Source organism: Vespula pensylvanica, chromosome 7, assembly GCF_014466175.1.
Source record: "Vespula pensylvanica isolate Volc-1 chromosome 7, ASM1446617v1, whole genome shotgun sequence".
NCBI lineage: Eukaryota > Metazoa > Arthropoda > Insecta > Hymenoptera > Vespidae > Vespula > Vespula pensylvanica.
Window position 1 is genome coordinate 5,530,410 of NC_057691.1, and position 15,000 is coordinate 5,545,409.

Genomic DNA, 15,000 nt, shown 5'->3' on the forward strand with positions numbered 1-15,000 from the left:
ATTATATTATATTATATTATAGGAATGAACAGAAATTTAATATATCCTTGCTAGCATCGATTCGATTGATTTGTTTGACATCGATAAAAGAAGGAAATTATGATGAGACTAATTGTAAAAAAAGATCAATCGCCATTGTAAATGGTAATAGTATTTGGTACTCTTATGATTGGGAAAGTAAAAGAGAATGAATCTTCTTCGTAGAATGGAAAGGAGAGTACGATTAAACTGGATCTTGAAAAAAGTTTTCGAGGAAAGTAGAGCAATCTGTAAAGAAGAAGAAGGATGAAAGAAGGATGAAAGAAGGAAGGAAGGAAGGAAGGAAGGAAGGAAGGAAGGAAGGAAAGGAAAAAAAAAAGAAATGAAGTAGTACAGAATAGAATATGAAGGTGAGAGAAAAAAAGAGAAAGAGAGAGAGAGAGAGAGAGATGTATATCTCGAGATAACACCTAAGGCAGAAGTGAAATTAAATAATATCACGCCACCATAGTATCCTTCCTAACCCAAGATAAAAATTGCAAAGAAATGTAGATCGATATATTGAAGTATTTATTATATTGAATAATACCATAAATTATACCGTGAAGTAACGTAATATTAAATAAAACTCAACGATATTTATTTTTTATCCGATATATAAGAAATTTTCTTTCGTAATGATTTATCAAGGAAAGCAAAAAAGATACCCTACTAAATTTATTTTATCGACATATTCTTTTCTTATTATAAGACGTGATTCGATATAATCATATCGACTTTCAAAATCAACATGCATTATTTAACGATACGATCGAACGCATCATTATATTTTCTATTCTAATAATCTCCTGTCAATCTTAAAAAGGAAGATGTTTAAGGATAACTTTATCTTTCTCGTAATGATTAAAAAAATAAAAAAGGAAAAAAGAAAGAAAGAGACAGAACGAGAAGAAAAAGGAAGAAACATAAAAAAAAAAGAAAAAGAAAAACAATTGCGTGGTTGAAGACTAGGAGGTAAAAGAGTCGACGAAAATGTTGGATATCATTTTCGAAGTAACGAGGGAGAAAATGTAAGGATAGAAAGTAAAGATTTTAACGAGGAGAACAAAGTAGGGAAACTTGTCTGTCCTTGCCACGTGGGTGGGTTCAAGTAAATGGACAAGTTTTAAAACCCTTAATCCTCGAATCCTGGGTACTACTCTATGAAAAGAAAAAGAGTAAACGAAAGAAAGAAAGAGAGAGAAAGAAGAGAGAGAGAGAGAGAGAGAGAGAGAGAGAGAGAGAGAAGAGAAGAGAAACACGAAACAAGAGAAGAAGTAAAGTTTACAATGGTAGTGGTTGGTGCGGTTAAGCCTCTGTCAAAGCACCCTAGGATCACTTTAACGTTCACTCGTATGGCTTGTTAACCGTGTTTACATCGAATGTTAATACGCTACTACGTCGTACTACGACAAGGACAATGACAACATAACAACAAGGACAACAAGAACGATAAGGACGATAAGGACGATAACTACACGCCTTCGTAGTTTCGAAGAAATTTGATCTGTGATTTTTTTCCCTTCTTTTGACCTATCCTATTATTTTCTATTTTTCTTATTGTTTCCGATCATCTTTATTGCGTCTATTCGCGTATTTGTTTTTTAAAGGTTCCGGTAGAATATCATGCGAAGAGAAACAGATTATACTGGACGAGCATAATCGTTTGAGGCAACTGGTGGCACTTGGACAAATTCACGGCCAACCTGGGGCGGCTAATATGATGGAAATGGTATGTATATATCTGTATAACGCGAAACAGAATAATGTGTTTATGGATATATTATGTATGTATACGTATGTGCATTTATACTATGCACCTAATCTAATATGTTCAATTTGCATAATTTTGATATTATGCATTCTATGAAAAATTGTTGTACAATTGGAGCAGTTGCATCGTTACAAGAAAATTATTCATATATATATGTGTGTGTATGTATGTTTGTATGTATGTTTGTATGTATGTATGTCTGTATGTATGAATATATGTACATACGTACACATATATACGCCAAAATCGAAAATAATACGAAACTTTACATACGAGAAGATTAATCGTAGATATATCTTATAGTTAATAACAAGAACGTTTTGTTGAATTTCACGAAAACTCGCTTCGTTTAACTTCAAGCTTAGGATTGAATATCTTGAAAGGTTTTAGTATGACGACGCTACTTGCTTGGTAATATTTGTCAACATAAATAATCTCATAGGAACACATGTAACTTCGGTGTAGGCTAACTTTTCATACAACGAATAATTTAAAAGTTCTTCGAAATATAAGTATATGTTATACGTGTAAAAAAAAATATATATATCTACATATACATATATATGTACATACATGCGTGTTCGTTTGTATTTAGAGAAGAACATATAAACGTATATATTCTAATCGAGCTTAGCTTCTCAGAACGAATAGAGATAAGAAAAAGATTCAAGAAAAAAAAAAAACGAGGACAAAATTTCTATAGAAATAAATTCTCTTACCATCGCTCGAAGATAAAACTTCAAGGAGATATCGACGCACGATAATATTTAACGTTAACAAGAATGATACAGTAAATTCTCTTTTCTTCCCCTTTTTCTTCTTCTCTTGCAGCTTTGGGACGACGAATTGGCCGACGTTGCACAAAAATGGGCGGACAGTTGCGCCGAGACGCACGATAATTACAGAAACGTTCGTAAGTAATAATCGAATAATTGAGACATCGATTTTGACGAAACTAACAAGAAAATAAAAAAGAAAAAAAGAAAAAAGAAAAAGAAACGATTTATTATAACCCAATCATAAATAATAATAATAATAATAATAATAATAATAATAATAATAATAATGACGATAAAACAAAAGAGACGTTACATCATTAAATACGCATAGAAGCAATAGCCGAAACATCAAACGCTTATAGATAGTATACTATACTGTAGATACACATGTATGTAGTATTGCAAGACCTTAATGGCATTTCGATCGATCGATTTAGACGAAGGATGATTGATTTCTCAGGCAGATTCGCAGTGGGTCAGAACATAGCACGAACTTGGACTACCAGACCCCCGGGACCTTACGACAGCGAACCGAATTGGAGACGACAAATTTCGGGCTGGTTCAACGAGGTTCAACACTATCACACCGGTTACAGTAAGACTACGGGACACTATACGCAGGTTCCTATGTAGTACATAATTCTATGTTCTTCGTAATTTGGAATAGAGACTTCTCGATGTTCCTCGTTAACCCAAATAATGTCCTTGTCGGTTAAAATGAAATTCACGAAAATTTACGTAACGACGTAATATTTGACGACGATCCTCTTATCTCAAATAGAACGATAAAGAGAAAGCCTTTGTTCGATGTTACTTCCTTCGTAGTCTACGCGTGAATGACGACTACACTGTTTATTAATGTTTCTAAAGACATGACCTAAAGACATGAACGTGACTTACGTACCTACTATTTATTACGCATGTACGTATGTATATATATATATATATATATTTTGTAAACACAGTATATCTATCTCTTGTTATTTATCATTACTTTACTGAATTAGTTTCCACGAATTTCATACAAGAAATATTGTTGATATTATTGATTCTTAACATTAATTACGACCGATCGCGAATTTGCTTTTTTCATAACTCGTATTTATACTCGTATATACGAGATACGCGTTAACGAATCTTGAAAAATAATATATTATATAGAGCAATGATTACTTCGTAAGATTTTAATTTATATTAGAGAAATTAGAAAGTACTTCAACATTTTTATTTCTTTTTTTTTTGTTATCTATCGTACGCAGTTAGTTTGGAGCGATACGTTTCTCATAGGCTGTGGATATTCGTTCTATTACGATCCAGCGAAAGGATATACTAAAAATTACGTTTGCAATTATGGACCGAGGTGAGTACAAAGATTCAGTAACGAACTCGAAAACAAATTTATTTTAAAACGGGAAAAAATAGATAAAACGAAAGAGGAGAGAGAGAGAGAGAGAGAGAGAGAGAAAGTATTGTAAATTAATAAATCAATAATTATCGATAAAATTATCTTATCTTTTAATTGAACGACTCGTTATCATTAACTTCGTTGAAAAATAAATTATTCTATACATCGTTAAAAAAAAAAAAAAAGAAAAAAAAAATACTTAACAATGTGTTAGAGAAATTCGATATTACTATTTTTTTTTATTTCCTTATTACTTTTCTTTTTTGATACGCGCGAACGCGAAAATATTATACCAAATATTATTCCAAAGAAAGAAATCTCGAGAAAAATAAAAAAGTAATAATAACCGAAAAAAAAAAAAATCAATCGTTATCGTATAACGCGATAAGCTTATAACACGAGGATTATAAAATTAGTTGTATCATTATTGAAATCGTTCTAGCATTATCAATGTTAATCGTAAAATTTACTACTGCTTTGATTTTCCAGTGGAAACATCATTGGTTACCAACCCTATCAATCCGGACAACCTGCATGTAGTAATTACGGAATGATTTATTCAAATCGATATTCTGGTCTCTGCTGTAAGTACATGTAACTAGCTCGCTACAAAGAGATGCAATTAGGTTAATTAATCAACATACGGTATGCTAGTATAACTCGTTAATATCGACTTTTAAAAGATTGGAGAACCACTCTATTTTTTTTTTTTCTCTTTTCGTTGCTGATAAATAGCGTTTTTTATTATGGCTGATATATAATATGTGAGATAAAAAAAAATGGGACAAAGAAGAAATAGATAGTTAAAATGTTTATCGCATACGTTTCGTTTGATAACACGTCGCAATTAATTCGACATATTGGAAATTATTTGTCGTTTATGATATTAAATAATATCACATCCCGTTTTTCTATGCAATTATTTATCCTTCTTTTTTTGTTTTTCTTTACTTACGTTTCTAATGCTCAATAATTTTGTTTTATAAATTTTTCATTGCTCATAAATCAAACGATTAAAATTTCTAACGTTTATAATTGTTATAAATACGGTTTATCTTTGTTCACAGCACGGGGGAATTATTATCACTTAGGCGCATTATGTGTCTACGGCTAAACGCATAAATGACGAAATGTTCGTCAAAAATACGACCCTCGATTTTAATCGTATGCGAAATATGATTAAATTATATATTAATCACTTACTTGATATGCATTTGATAATGAAGAAACGCAACCCTAATTGTTAAATACGAACAAACTTGATGATAAAGACGTTATATGAATAATCGAAATTCATTAGTAAATTAAAAAAAAAAAAAAAAAAAAAAAAAAGAAAGAAAGAAAAAAAGAGAGAAGAAAAAAACAAGGAATAAGTTAAAAATACTTCAAACCACTGTTGTAAAAAGTATTTAAAATTTGTAATAGGAACGTTCGAAGTAAGAAGATTTAGATGTTAAAATTTTAGATATTTTTTAATGTTATTTTTTATCTATTCTAGTTCAATTTATCTAGTCCCGTTATTCGTATGTAGTCGATTTCTATGAATTATTTTATCGCGCGTACTATAGAGGGAAACAAAAATAACATATTGTTAAGAAAAAGATTAAAAAATTATTTGCGAAGTATAGTCAATGTATAGACATATGTATACATATATCGTGTATGCATTATCCACTTATAAATTATAAATGAAATTGACTTACCTTAATATTGAAAATTACTTTACTGCGTTAGACGAAATCCCACGAGGATTCTAAAGTTTCGTAGAAGAGTGACACCTTCGATAATGCTTAACGATGATCGATGAACAAAACCAATAAATATATTAACGGCTTTTCTTCCTAAACAAAAATGGTGACGGAGTTTTTTATAACATGATAGATTATATATGTATGTGTGCAATGTGTATGTGTCTATATACACGTGTGTGTGTATGTGTTACTCGTGTATATGTATATGTATACGCATGTGTGTGTGTGTGTGTGTGTATCTCTCTCTTTCTCTCTCTCTCTATATATATACGTGTGTATGTATGAACTTATGTACGTACGTATGAATTGCGAAAAATAAGCAATTTTAATTGAATGATTTAAAAAAAATAAAAAAAAAATATATATTCAGAATTATTTCCATTCCTAACCTGAATAACTCTTACGATAATCTATTGGAAGTTATTTTCTGCCATTTTGTCTTTTCAATATCGTACGATTATATTCGTATATACATACACATATATACGCATACACACACAACACACACATTATATATATATATGCACATCTTTATATTTTTATATATCAAAATATTTTCATAATTTACTGTGTATATACGTACTCGTACCCATGTATCAATGAACTAATATAAAAATTTGCGAAATTTTTAAGTATAACAACGTATTTACTTTCGGAAATATTCAAACGAAAAGAAGTAAAAAATTCAAGGTCAAAAAAATGAACATCGTAACGATCGTACTGGATAAGAATCTGAAAAGGACTTACAATTCGTTCGCTGAAGAAGTTAAACTCGAAATTGTTGCACCAATTTGTTGTTCGACAAATCGTCGACGAAAACTTCACGAAATTGTCATTAAAACTTGCATGAAAATATTTATAAAATGTAAAAAATGAATATTTCAAAACACGCACGCACGGTTAACGTTCCCGGCAACCGACGCAATGAAATGATCGTGGTGGCGCCTGTGTCGCTTCACGCTATTGGCTCGAATATTCCACGATACTCCTGATTGGTCCAACGCTCTATACCGCTAAGAGCGCGAATTGCGACTTATATTTGAACGAATATATTCTTAAAAATATACAGAAGAAGCACAGTGCCCGTCACTTAAATAATTATTTATTCTTATTTTAAAATATATATGCACAACAGAGCTTAGATATTATTCACAATTAGGTTTTGATTTACAAGTATGTATAATCTTTACAATCCGCAATGAGGTAAATTCTAAATTATCAAAGATACGACCGAATGGCTCGTAAGAATTGCATTCACAAATTGTCTAACTATGATCGTTTTTTTTTTTCTTTCTTTCTTTCTTTCTTTCTTTCCTTCCTTCCTTCCTTCTTTTCGATATAATGTACCATTAAGAATCTGATAATAAAATCACAGATCATAGAACGTCATACCACGAATCGATTTCGATATAATCGAAGATTTATGATGCTTCAACGGGTAAAGACCTACCAATGATGATAATCGACCGTGCGTGTCGAATGGATATGAGGCGATCAATTATGTGGAAGCTGTTTTAATTATAATAGTTTATAATTTGCCATAAAATAGAATGCGCTTCAATGTTCAATCTTCGATTACTTTTTCTTTTTTCTTTTTCTTTTTTTTTTTGGTTTTTGGTTGCTTTTTCTTTTCTTTACTATTATTGTTATTATTATTATTATTATTATTATTATTATTATTATTATTATTGTTATTATTAATATTATTATTATTATTATTATTATTAATATTTATATAATTCCTCGGTATTACGTTAAATTCGTATTATTTCATAAAATAGATATAATCCTGTTTTAATTATATAGCTTTGTGCATTTTACGTAGCCATTGTCTTTACAATCTCAATATGTATATCATTGATCATATCCATCAGAACTTATGAGTCTGAGAAGAAAATGATCGTCATAGAACCGTTGTATTGTATCTTATTATTATTACTATTTCATTCTCTTCCTTTCTTTTTTCTATTTTATTTTATTTTATTTTATTTTATTATTATTATTTTTTTTCCATTAGGTTACGGTAGCTGATAATCAGTTTTTAGAACCCTTTCAACGACAATCTCACCTAAATGTTGTAGCCCTTTCAATAGAAGATTTCTTCCCATACTCATATAAGTTTAGTCTCTATATCAAAGCAAAAAGAGATTTTTTTTTTTCTGTAGATGCATACGATGATATAAATTTTCTATTACTTAATTAGGTATCGTTAGCAACATTAATAATATAATGATCAGACGAGACAGCGATAATGTGAGATCGATAATAATAATGCCGATAATTATATTATCTGTAATAAGTGTATAAGTGAAGGTTTGCGATAAGAAAATGTTTTTAAGAGACAGTGTGATTTATCAAAATGAAATAATATCAAGATTTAGCAAAATGTCGACGATGTATTCTCGAAAAAACATATATATATATATATATATATATATATATATATATGCAGAGGGTTGAAACATATATATATGTACATACATTGTTTTGCATATTACATAGCAACGTATGCGTATATGTACATTTTAAGCGATGAAGTTGAAGATGCTTTTGTAAATATAACCAGTCCATACCGTGTTTCGTTCTCTATTTTTGTTCTCCTCTTTCTTCCCTTTTTATTTCTTAATATTTCTTTTTTTCTTCGTTTCCTTTTTTAAGCAATCTAATAATAATAATGATAAACAAGTGGTCAAACTCACTCGACTTGTACGAACGAACGGCGCCGAAAAATGTTTTAATTTTGGAATCGAATCCCATTTCGCTCGTTACACATTTTCCTTACGTATGTATTTTCTCTAGTAGTTCCTCTCTCGATGATTAACTCTTTTACGTTACTTTCCTATTTACATTTATTCGAGGATATTCGCGCCAACGAGAGAACGAGAGCCCTGACGGTTTAATAATATTTAGATTCACGCACAGACGGAGGGAAAATATTATTTTGGACTTATTTTATTTCGACATATCGTCAAACAAACGCATTTTTCTGCATCGACATCCCGTTTCGATATTAGAATCCTTTCCTTTTTCTCTTTTATTACTGATTCAACGATAAGGATGATTGTTTCTGTTGTTTTTATTCCTTTTTTTTTTTTGTTGTTGTTTCTTTCTTTCCACCAACCCTATCTTATTTTTTTTTTTTTTTTGTATATTGATACACACGAAAAAGCGATACACGATTGCGAATAATAAAGTGAATTATCTATTTGTTTCGCCATCTTCGATTTCGCGAGTTGAACTCTTGAAAATAATATCTTTCCCGTGTCTGCTTATACATATTCTTAAGTTTTATTAACATATTCGTAAATGAGATCTACGAAAGAGATTTTTTTTCTTTTTTTTTTTTTTCTTTTCTTTTCTTTTTTCTTCCTTTTTTTGTTTGTTTGTTTGTTTTAATTCGAACGGATTCACCTAGTAGTTATTAATTTCTTACGAGTAAGTAATTTGCGTTTTTGTTCTCTCTCTCTCTCTTTTTTTTTCTTTTTTTTTCTTCTTTTTTCTTTCTTTCTTTTTTTCTTTTTTTTTTTTTTTTTTTTTTTTTTTTTTTTTTTTTTTTTTTTATAAAATACGAGATTAACTAAGAACGAATTAGTTTGACAATAGAAACGAATGCTTTTTAATTCTTTTCTTTTCTTTTCTTTTCTTTTTTTTTTTCGTATGGCGATAGTACAACAGTTGCGATTAAGTCTGACCCAGCAGCATTCGAGTCTTGGACAATTGAAAGAATGCAATTTCATACGCTGTCTTTGTATCTTCTCTGCATTTCTAAGCAGGTAGTACAAAGTAGTCGTAAGAAAGTAACATCCTTAAAATAACTATACGTTTGCGAGTTTCTCTCTCTCTCTTTTTTTTTTTTCTTTTCTTTTTTTTCTTTCTTTCCGATGTATGGATATACACTTATTTTGGTTTATCCGTAAAGATATCGAACTGGTTACAGGAGGGAACATCAAAATATGTTTCAGGCCTTTCGACGATTAGCCAGCAGAAATATCTCTATTAATTATATATCTAACGGATAATTATTAAACGAAACCGGTTGAATAAATGTTGAAAGAAAAATACATCGAGCGCAACTTTCAGTTGCAATTTATATATAAAAAGATCGTTTATTTCTTTTTTTTTTCTTTTTTTTACTTTCTTTTCTTTCATATTTTTTTTTTCCTTTTTTTTTTTGTTTCGTTTCTTTTAACAGCTCCTTCGATAACATCCTGCAGTTTTGTGTCAATTCGATGGAACTTATGATGTGTGGACTTTATTTTATTTTATTTTATTTCTTTTTTTTTTTTATATATATATAACATAATTAATTAAACGTATTTACGTATGAAATGCAAAGAAGATTGGCTGTGTGTCGTGTTTTATGGATCAGATATTTTCAGTTACTTTATATTGTTCGTAATAATATTTATCGCTCCATCCTATGATGCGATCGTACTATAAAAATCAGTCCGAAGCGTGCAAAAAATTGAAATACGATTAAAAGAGTTCGATATATAATGATACCGTATGACATAACGTGTGTGGTTTCTTTTTTTTTTTTTTTTTCTTTTTATAAAGCTTTCGTATAGAAACTATTCTTACAAATTAATCATACGAAGCATCGAAATTTCGTGCATCATTTTATATTTGTATTTTCCGATCGAAACAATTCTGTATTTTGTTCAATATTTTTTGAACGAATAGAATCATCACAGACATAGGATCCATAGACTAAAATATATATATATATATATCCATGTATAAGTCAAGTTAAAAACGGCAATGACGACTAGAAGAGAGAAGAGCTACAAGTAGAATGCTATTTTCAAACAATATCATTCGATCTACTTTCAAATATAATATTTTATATATTCATTATAAACGAAAAAGATCAAAATTTCTTAATGATACGATACAAAATTGTATTCGTTTATTAAATAGATATAATTTTTTTTTATTTTTTTTTTTTTTTTTATATAGACTTTTAATCATTCCAATTATCAGTGTTGCAATTGTCAAGTTATGTAAGTACGGTGAAAGATAGAATAAATATGAACGTTCATTTTTTCGACATATATCTACATTTTATGAATGGAATTCACGAATGTCACTTCAAGAAAATGAAATAACATTAGTGTTCTGACATTGAATAATACGTAGATAAGATTATTATGTTTTCTTTCGATCATTATATCATATTATGAAACTACCTTTTTATATTATGTATTCATATTTGATTATCTTATTGTGCAAACGTATATAAAATAAAAGCCTTTCCAATTGTTTAGAGATTTTTTGATAACACTGAATAGTCGTGGATGCCAAATATTTTCTTAAATAAAATTGTTAAGTAACAATTTATATCATAAAAAATGAAAATAAAAATTGACTAAATATTTGTGTATATATATATATATATATATATATATATATATATATATACATACATGTATAACAAGTATATAAGCAATATTAAAATAAATAAAAATAGATACTTTCAGCATTATCATATAGCTCGATACATGGCTATCTGGCATAGGCTATAGCTATTCTACGTACTGCCAATGTTATTAGATAATTAGTCTATGGATCCTACATATTGTTTAGACTTATTAATTTTAAGCCTATATAGTGTATTTGACGATTTACTTAATGTTCCATTTTATATTGACCACAAATAGTCACGGAATAGAGTTAGCATGTAATGATCATATCACTGTTGATGAAGAAGAACAAGATAAATTTTATCATCGAATGTTGTATCTTTTTTTCTTCGCAATCTTGGAATTAGATGGAGCAATCAGCCAATGATACTTGTATGCTATTATGGCAGGGTTTGCTACAAGCTTATCTTCTAGCTAATGGTGTTACTGCCCTTTGGCTTGCCGTTTATGTTGAATAGTCACTGTTTGGAACTTGGGTAGACATAGACCAAACTTGCTCTCTATACCCGTAAAGATAGGTAAAGCTATTTGGTAGCCACCTATGTGATCTGGATTTGTTGATCGTATTTCATCTACTAATCCTGTAGCGGGCACCCTTTGTTCTGACCCTGTTGGTCGACTGCAAGTAATATTTATTATTAGAAAATTATTTTTACAAACTCTTGTTTCAATGTATTAAATATCATATACCTTTCAAGCAACAGTACTGCAAATGTACATTATTATTATAAGCATATTAAGCGAATTTCAAAAGTTTCAACGTTACTATTAATACATGTTTAATTAAAGCACAAATAAAGCAAAATTAAAAGTCACATGCATATTAAGATCTTACATATATAATTATTTCAATTTATCAGGTAGATGAATCAAATATATTTCATTAATAAATATTTGAACATAATCAGGTTCCATGTCTATCAATACAATATAATTACAACAATAACATGATAATCATAAATTTTATTATATATATTGTTTATGCACATATCAAAATATTATTCCATGTGATAATTAAAAATTACAGTATACCAATGATACATGAATATTTTTCAAACGTATCACATATCAATGTCTGAATCGATTTGAAGAAATCAATTCTCAATATGTAAAAAATAATAATAATTCTCATTAATATATATGTATATATAATATTAACTAAAACAAATTAATGTCAGAACAACGAATTAAGCGAATATATATTGATATGATATTAGTAATTAATATTGTTGCATTTGCAAATATTATCTTATATGGTAATTTAATATATATATATATATATATATATATATATATATATATATATATAAAATACAGATGCTTCATATAGTTATTTTTATTTTCATTGCATGCACATGGAATTTTTAAGCAAATAACAATAACATAAAACACAATTTATTAATTAATCTTGACTAAAGAAAATACTTACGATCCTCCAAAGTCAACTACAAACAACCTTTGCAGCAACTCGTACGTGAAGAGTGTGACACCAAATTGCGGAGAGGATCTGAATACTCGTGCTGTAAAATAACAAAAAATTTAATTTATTCAAATTAATATTATATTATTGTATATGGGGTCTACAAGGCACTATTCAGGATTTCTTATTTATTATTCTTTGTCTAGATAAAGATTTTTAATAAATATATACATATATATATATGTATATATAATGTATATATACACACATATATATAAATATGCAAACATCACCGTTGTTAATCTTTTATTGAAAATGTGATCGATGAGTGTTATAGCATAATGATTTAAATATTATTTTATTTGATATTAAAATTGTTCGTTTAAATTGATTATTCCGTGACATGTGTGACGTATATTTATATGCATTGATGTGGCTGTAATTATAATGATAAAAATATAAATAGTGATACACATGAAACTAAAAAAAAAAAAGAAAAGAAAAAAAAAGAAAAGAAAAGAAAGAAAGAAAAAAAGAAAAAAAAAGAGAGAGAAAGAAAACCAATCATTTTTTACATTGCACTCAATAATCACGCTAAATATATATATATAATATGTAAATGATAAAGTGGCAGTGAAATTGGAACAAAAAAGGACTGGCAAGAAATCATAGAAACAGACAGAAAGAGAGATAGGCAGAGTGTACTTACTGAGAAGTAAGTGGCCAGGTCATATTGGGGAGGAAGAATGGTCGAAGGATGCAGCAGGGCCAATTCCCCGTGCATGCAATCGACCAGATCAAAATATATTACCAACCGTTAGAATGTCTTAAATTGACTTAAGAGAGAGAATCAAATTTAATAATGCAACTAAAACTAATATTTATCGACCCTGATACGCTGATAATACGATCTCTACGTTGAAAATAATAATCTATTTTATATATATATTTAACATAATACATTTTTATATTTTCCTAACAATAATGCCCATTAAATGATACATGGAATGCATTACAGATTGAAATATCTAACGCTAATAAATATCTAACGATCATATTACTAATGATTATTATATAATGTATTAATTTTATATATATATATAATGCAAGATCATCACAGATATATTAAACAGAAAATTATATTGTACTTAAATATAATATAAAAAAAATCTACATCTCTAAGCAAATAAAAAGCGAAACAAAAAACATAAATTAGAAAAAGGAAAACGATGCTACATGAATCTTAATTTTTACGCTATATCTGAATAATTTTATGTATTACGAGGTTTACAAAGGGCTAAAAAAATATATATATATATATATATAGAAACAATCACGACTAGAATAATCTCACATGAATGAGACATACCTGAAGCTCCTTTCCAGAATGCTCTGGCACCTTCTTCTTTATAAACTTTTCTGGCACAATCGAGTAAACCGGTGTACGTCGTTTGACCTGCTCTAGCAACGACCTGAAATATTAAACAATATATAAATAATATAAATATGAAATATTGATTTACATTGAAAATCATTTGGTTCATTGATATAATTTTTAATTTACATACCTGTAATCTAGTTTTTATTACATCTGCAGGAGTGACCAGCGCTGCCGCAGGTACACCAGCGATTGCACCAGAAAATAGAAGAGATAACGGAGTATTGTATCCTCCTTCATCGGCCAATTTAGCTTTTGTATGAGCATACATAGGAAAGTAAATTGCACTAAACGGTACGTCTCGTAAAAAGCATGCCTTAGCACCCTGGGGATCGTAAAGCACGAAAATAAAAATAAAAAGGAAAAAGAAACATTTTTTAATTAAAATTTATCCGTTAAAATATAGATAAATATTTATCTTCCGTACTCACTTTATATAATCCAAATAGACCTAATTCTTTAACCACGGTCCATGCTCGAACTTTCGTACCTCCAGCAATTTCTCCAGCAACCTGTAATCTGATTTTCACGATCTCCAAAGGATTCGTGAAAATGACCTGAGATCCTCCAGCCTACACAGGGTAAGAGATGTATATATATATATATATATATATACATATATCTGTATGTGTGTCTGTGTGTTGTATATAATCTTTTAAATAATTCTTTTGAATTCCTTATAAAATATGTAAAAGGAAAATAGCTCTTCTCTCTCTCTCTCTCTCTCTCTCTCTTTTTTATTTCTTTTCACTAACAATTGGAACAAAAATACTTACGCAAGCACCAGATATAATTTCACCATAAAGCGGTAAATATCCATTTTTGTCCATAAACTTATCTCTTACAAAATCATTAACCGTAAGCTTGATCGCTTTCTCCGGCGCTACGCCCATTAATTGGGGTAATAAGCCACGATAAAGGCCAAAAAAGCCTTCGTGTCGCATGACCTGTCAAACGCAAAATACCATCTTCATGATTAACAATGTAGACGG

The 15,000-nt window shown here is 29.1% G+C and overlaps 2 protein-coding genes across 10 annotated transcripts in view; one reads left to right on the plus strand and one right to left on the minus strand.

Annotated features, from left to right (window-relative positions):
* LOC122630626 (venom allergen 5-like) overlaps positions 1-5,308 on the plus strand; it is a 9,030-nt gene extending 3,722 nt beyond the window's left edge. For 2 of the 3 annotated variants that reach the window (XM_043815342.1, XM_043815341.1), the window contains 6 exons: positions 1,629-1,750; positions 2,624-2,705; positions 3,032-3,192; positions 3,831-3,931; positions 4,466-4,560; positions 5,044-5,308. In XM_043815342.1, coding sequence (XP_043671277.1) covers positions 1,629-1,750; positions 2,624-2,705; positions 3,032-3,192; positions 3,831-3,931; positions 4,466-4,560; positions 5,044-5,090 — 608 coding nt within the window. In that variant the 3' untranslated portion in view covers positions 5,091-5,308. The remainder of the gene's footprint in view (positions 1-1,628; positions 1,751-2,623; positions 2,706-3,031; positions 3,193-3,830; positions 3,932-4,465; positions 4,561-5,043) is intronic. The other variant, XR_006327531.1, reaches the window with a different exon arrangement.
* A 4,710-nt stretch (positions 5,309-10,018) lies between these two features.
* The window catches only part of LOC122630621 (calcium-binding mitochondrial carrier protein Aralar1), a 24,892-nt gene continuing 19,910 nt past the window's right edge, over positions 10,019-15,000 (minus strand). For 5 of the 7 annotated variants that reach the window (XM_043815325.1, XM_043815327.1, XM_043815330.1 and 2 more), the window contains 7 exons: positions 14,785-14,955; positions 14,440-14,580; positions 14,139-14,333; positions 13,940-14,042; positions 13,280-13,300; positions 12,580-12,670; positions 10,019-11,769 (listed from right to left, as the gene is read on the minus strand). In XM_043815325.1, the coding sequence (XP_043671260.1) occupies positions 11,574-11,769; positions 12,580-12,670; positions 13,280-13,300; positions 13,940-14,042; positions 14,139-14,333; positions 14,440-14,580; positions 14,785-14,955 (918 nt within the window). In that variant the 3' untranslated portion in view covers positions 10,019-11,573. The remainder of the gene's footprint in view (positions 11,770-12,579; positions 12,671-13,279; positions 13,301-13,939; positions 14,043-14,138; positions 14,334-14,439; positions 14,581-14,784; positions 14,956-15,000) is intronic. The other 2 variants (XM_043815326.1, XM_043815329.1) reach the window with 1 other exon arrangement.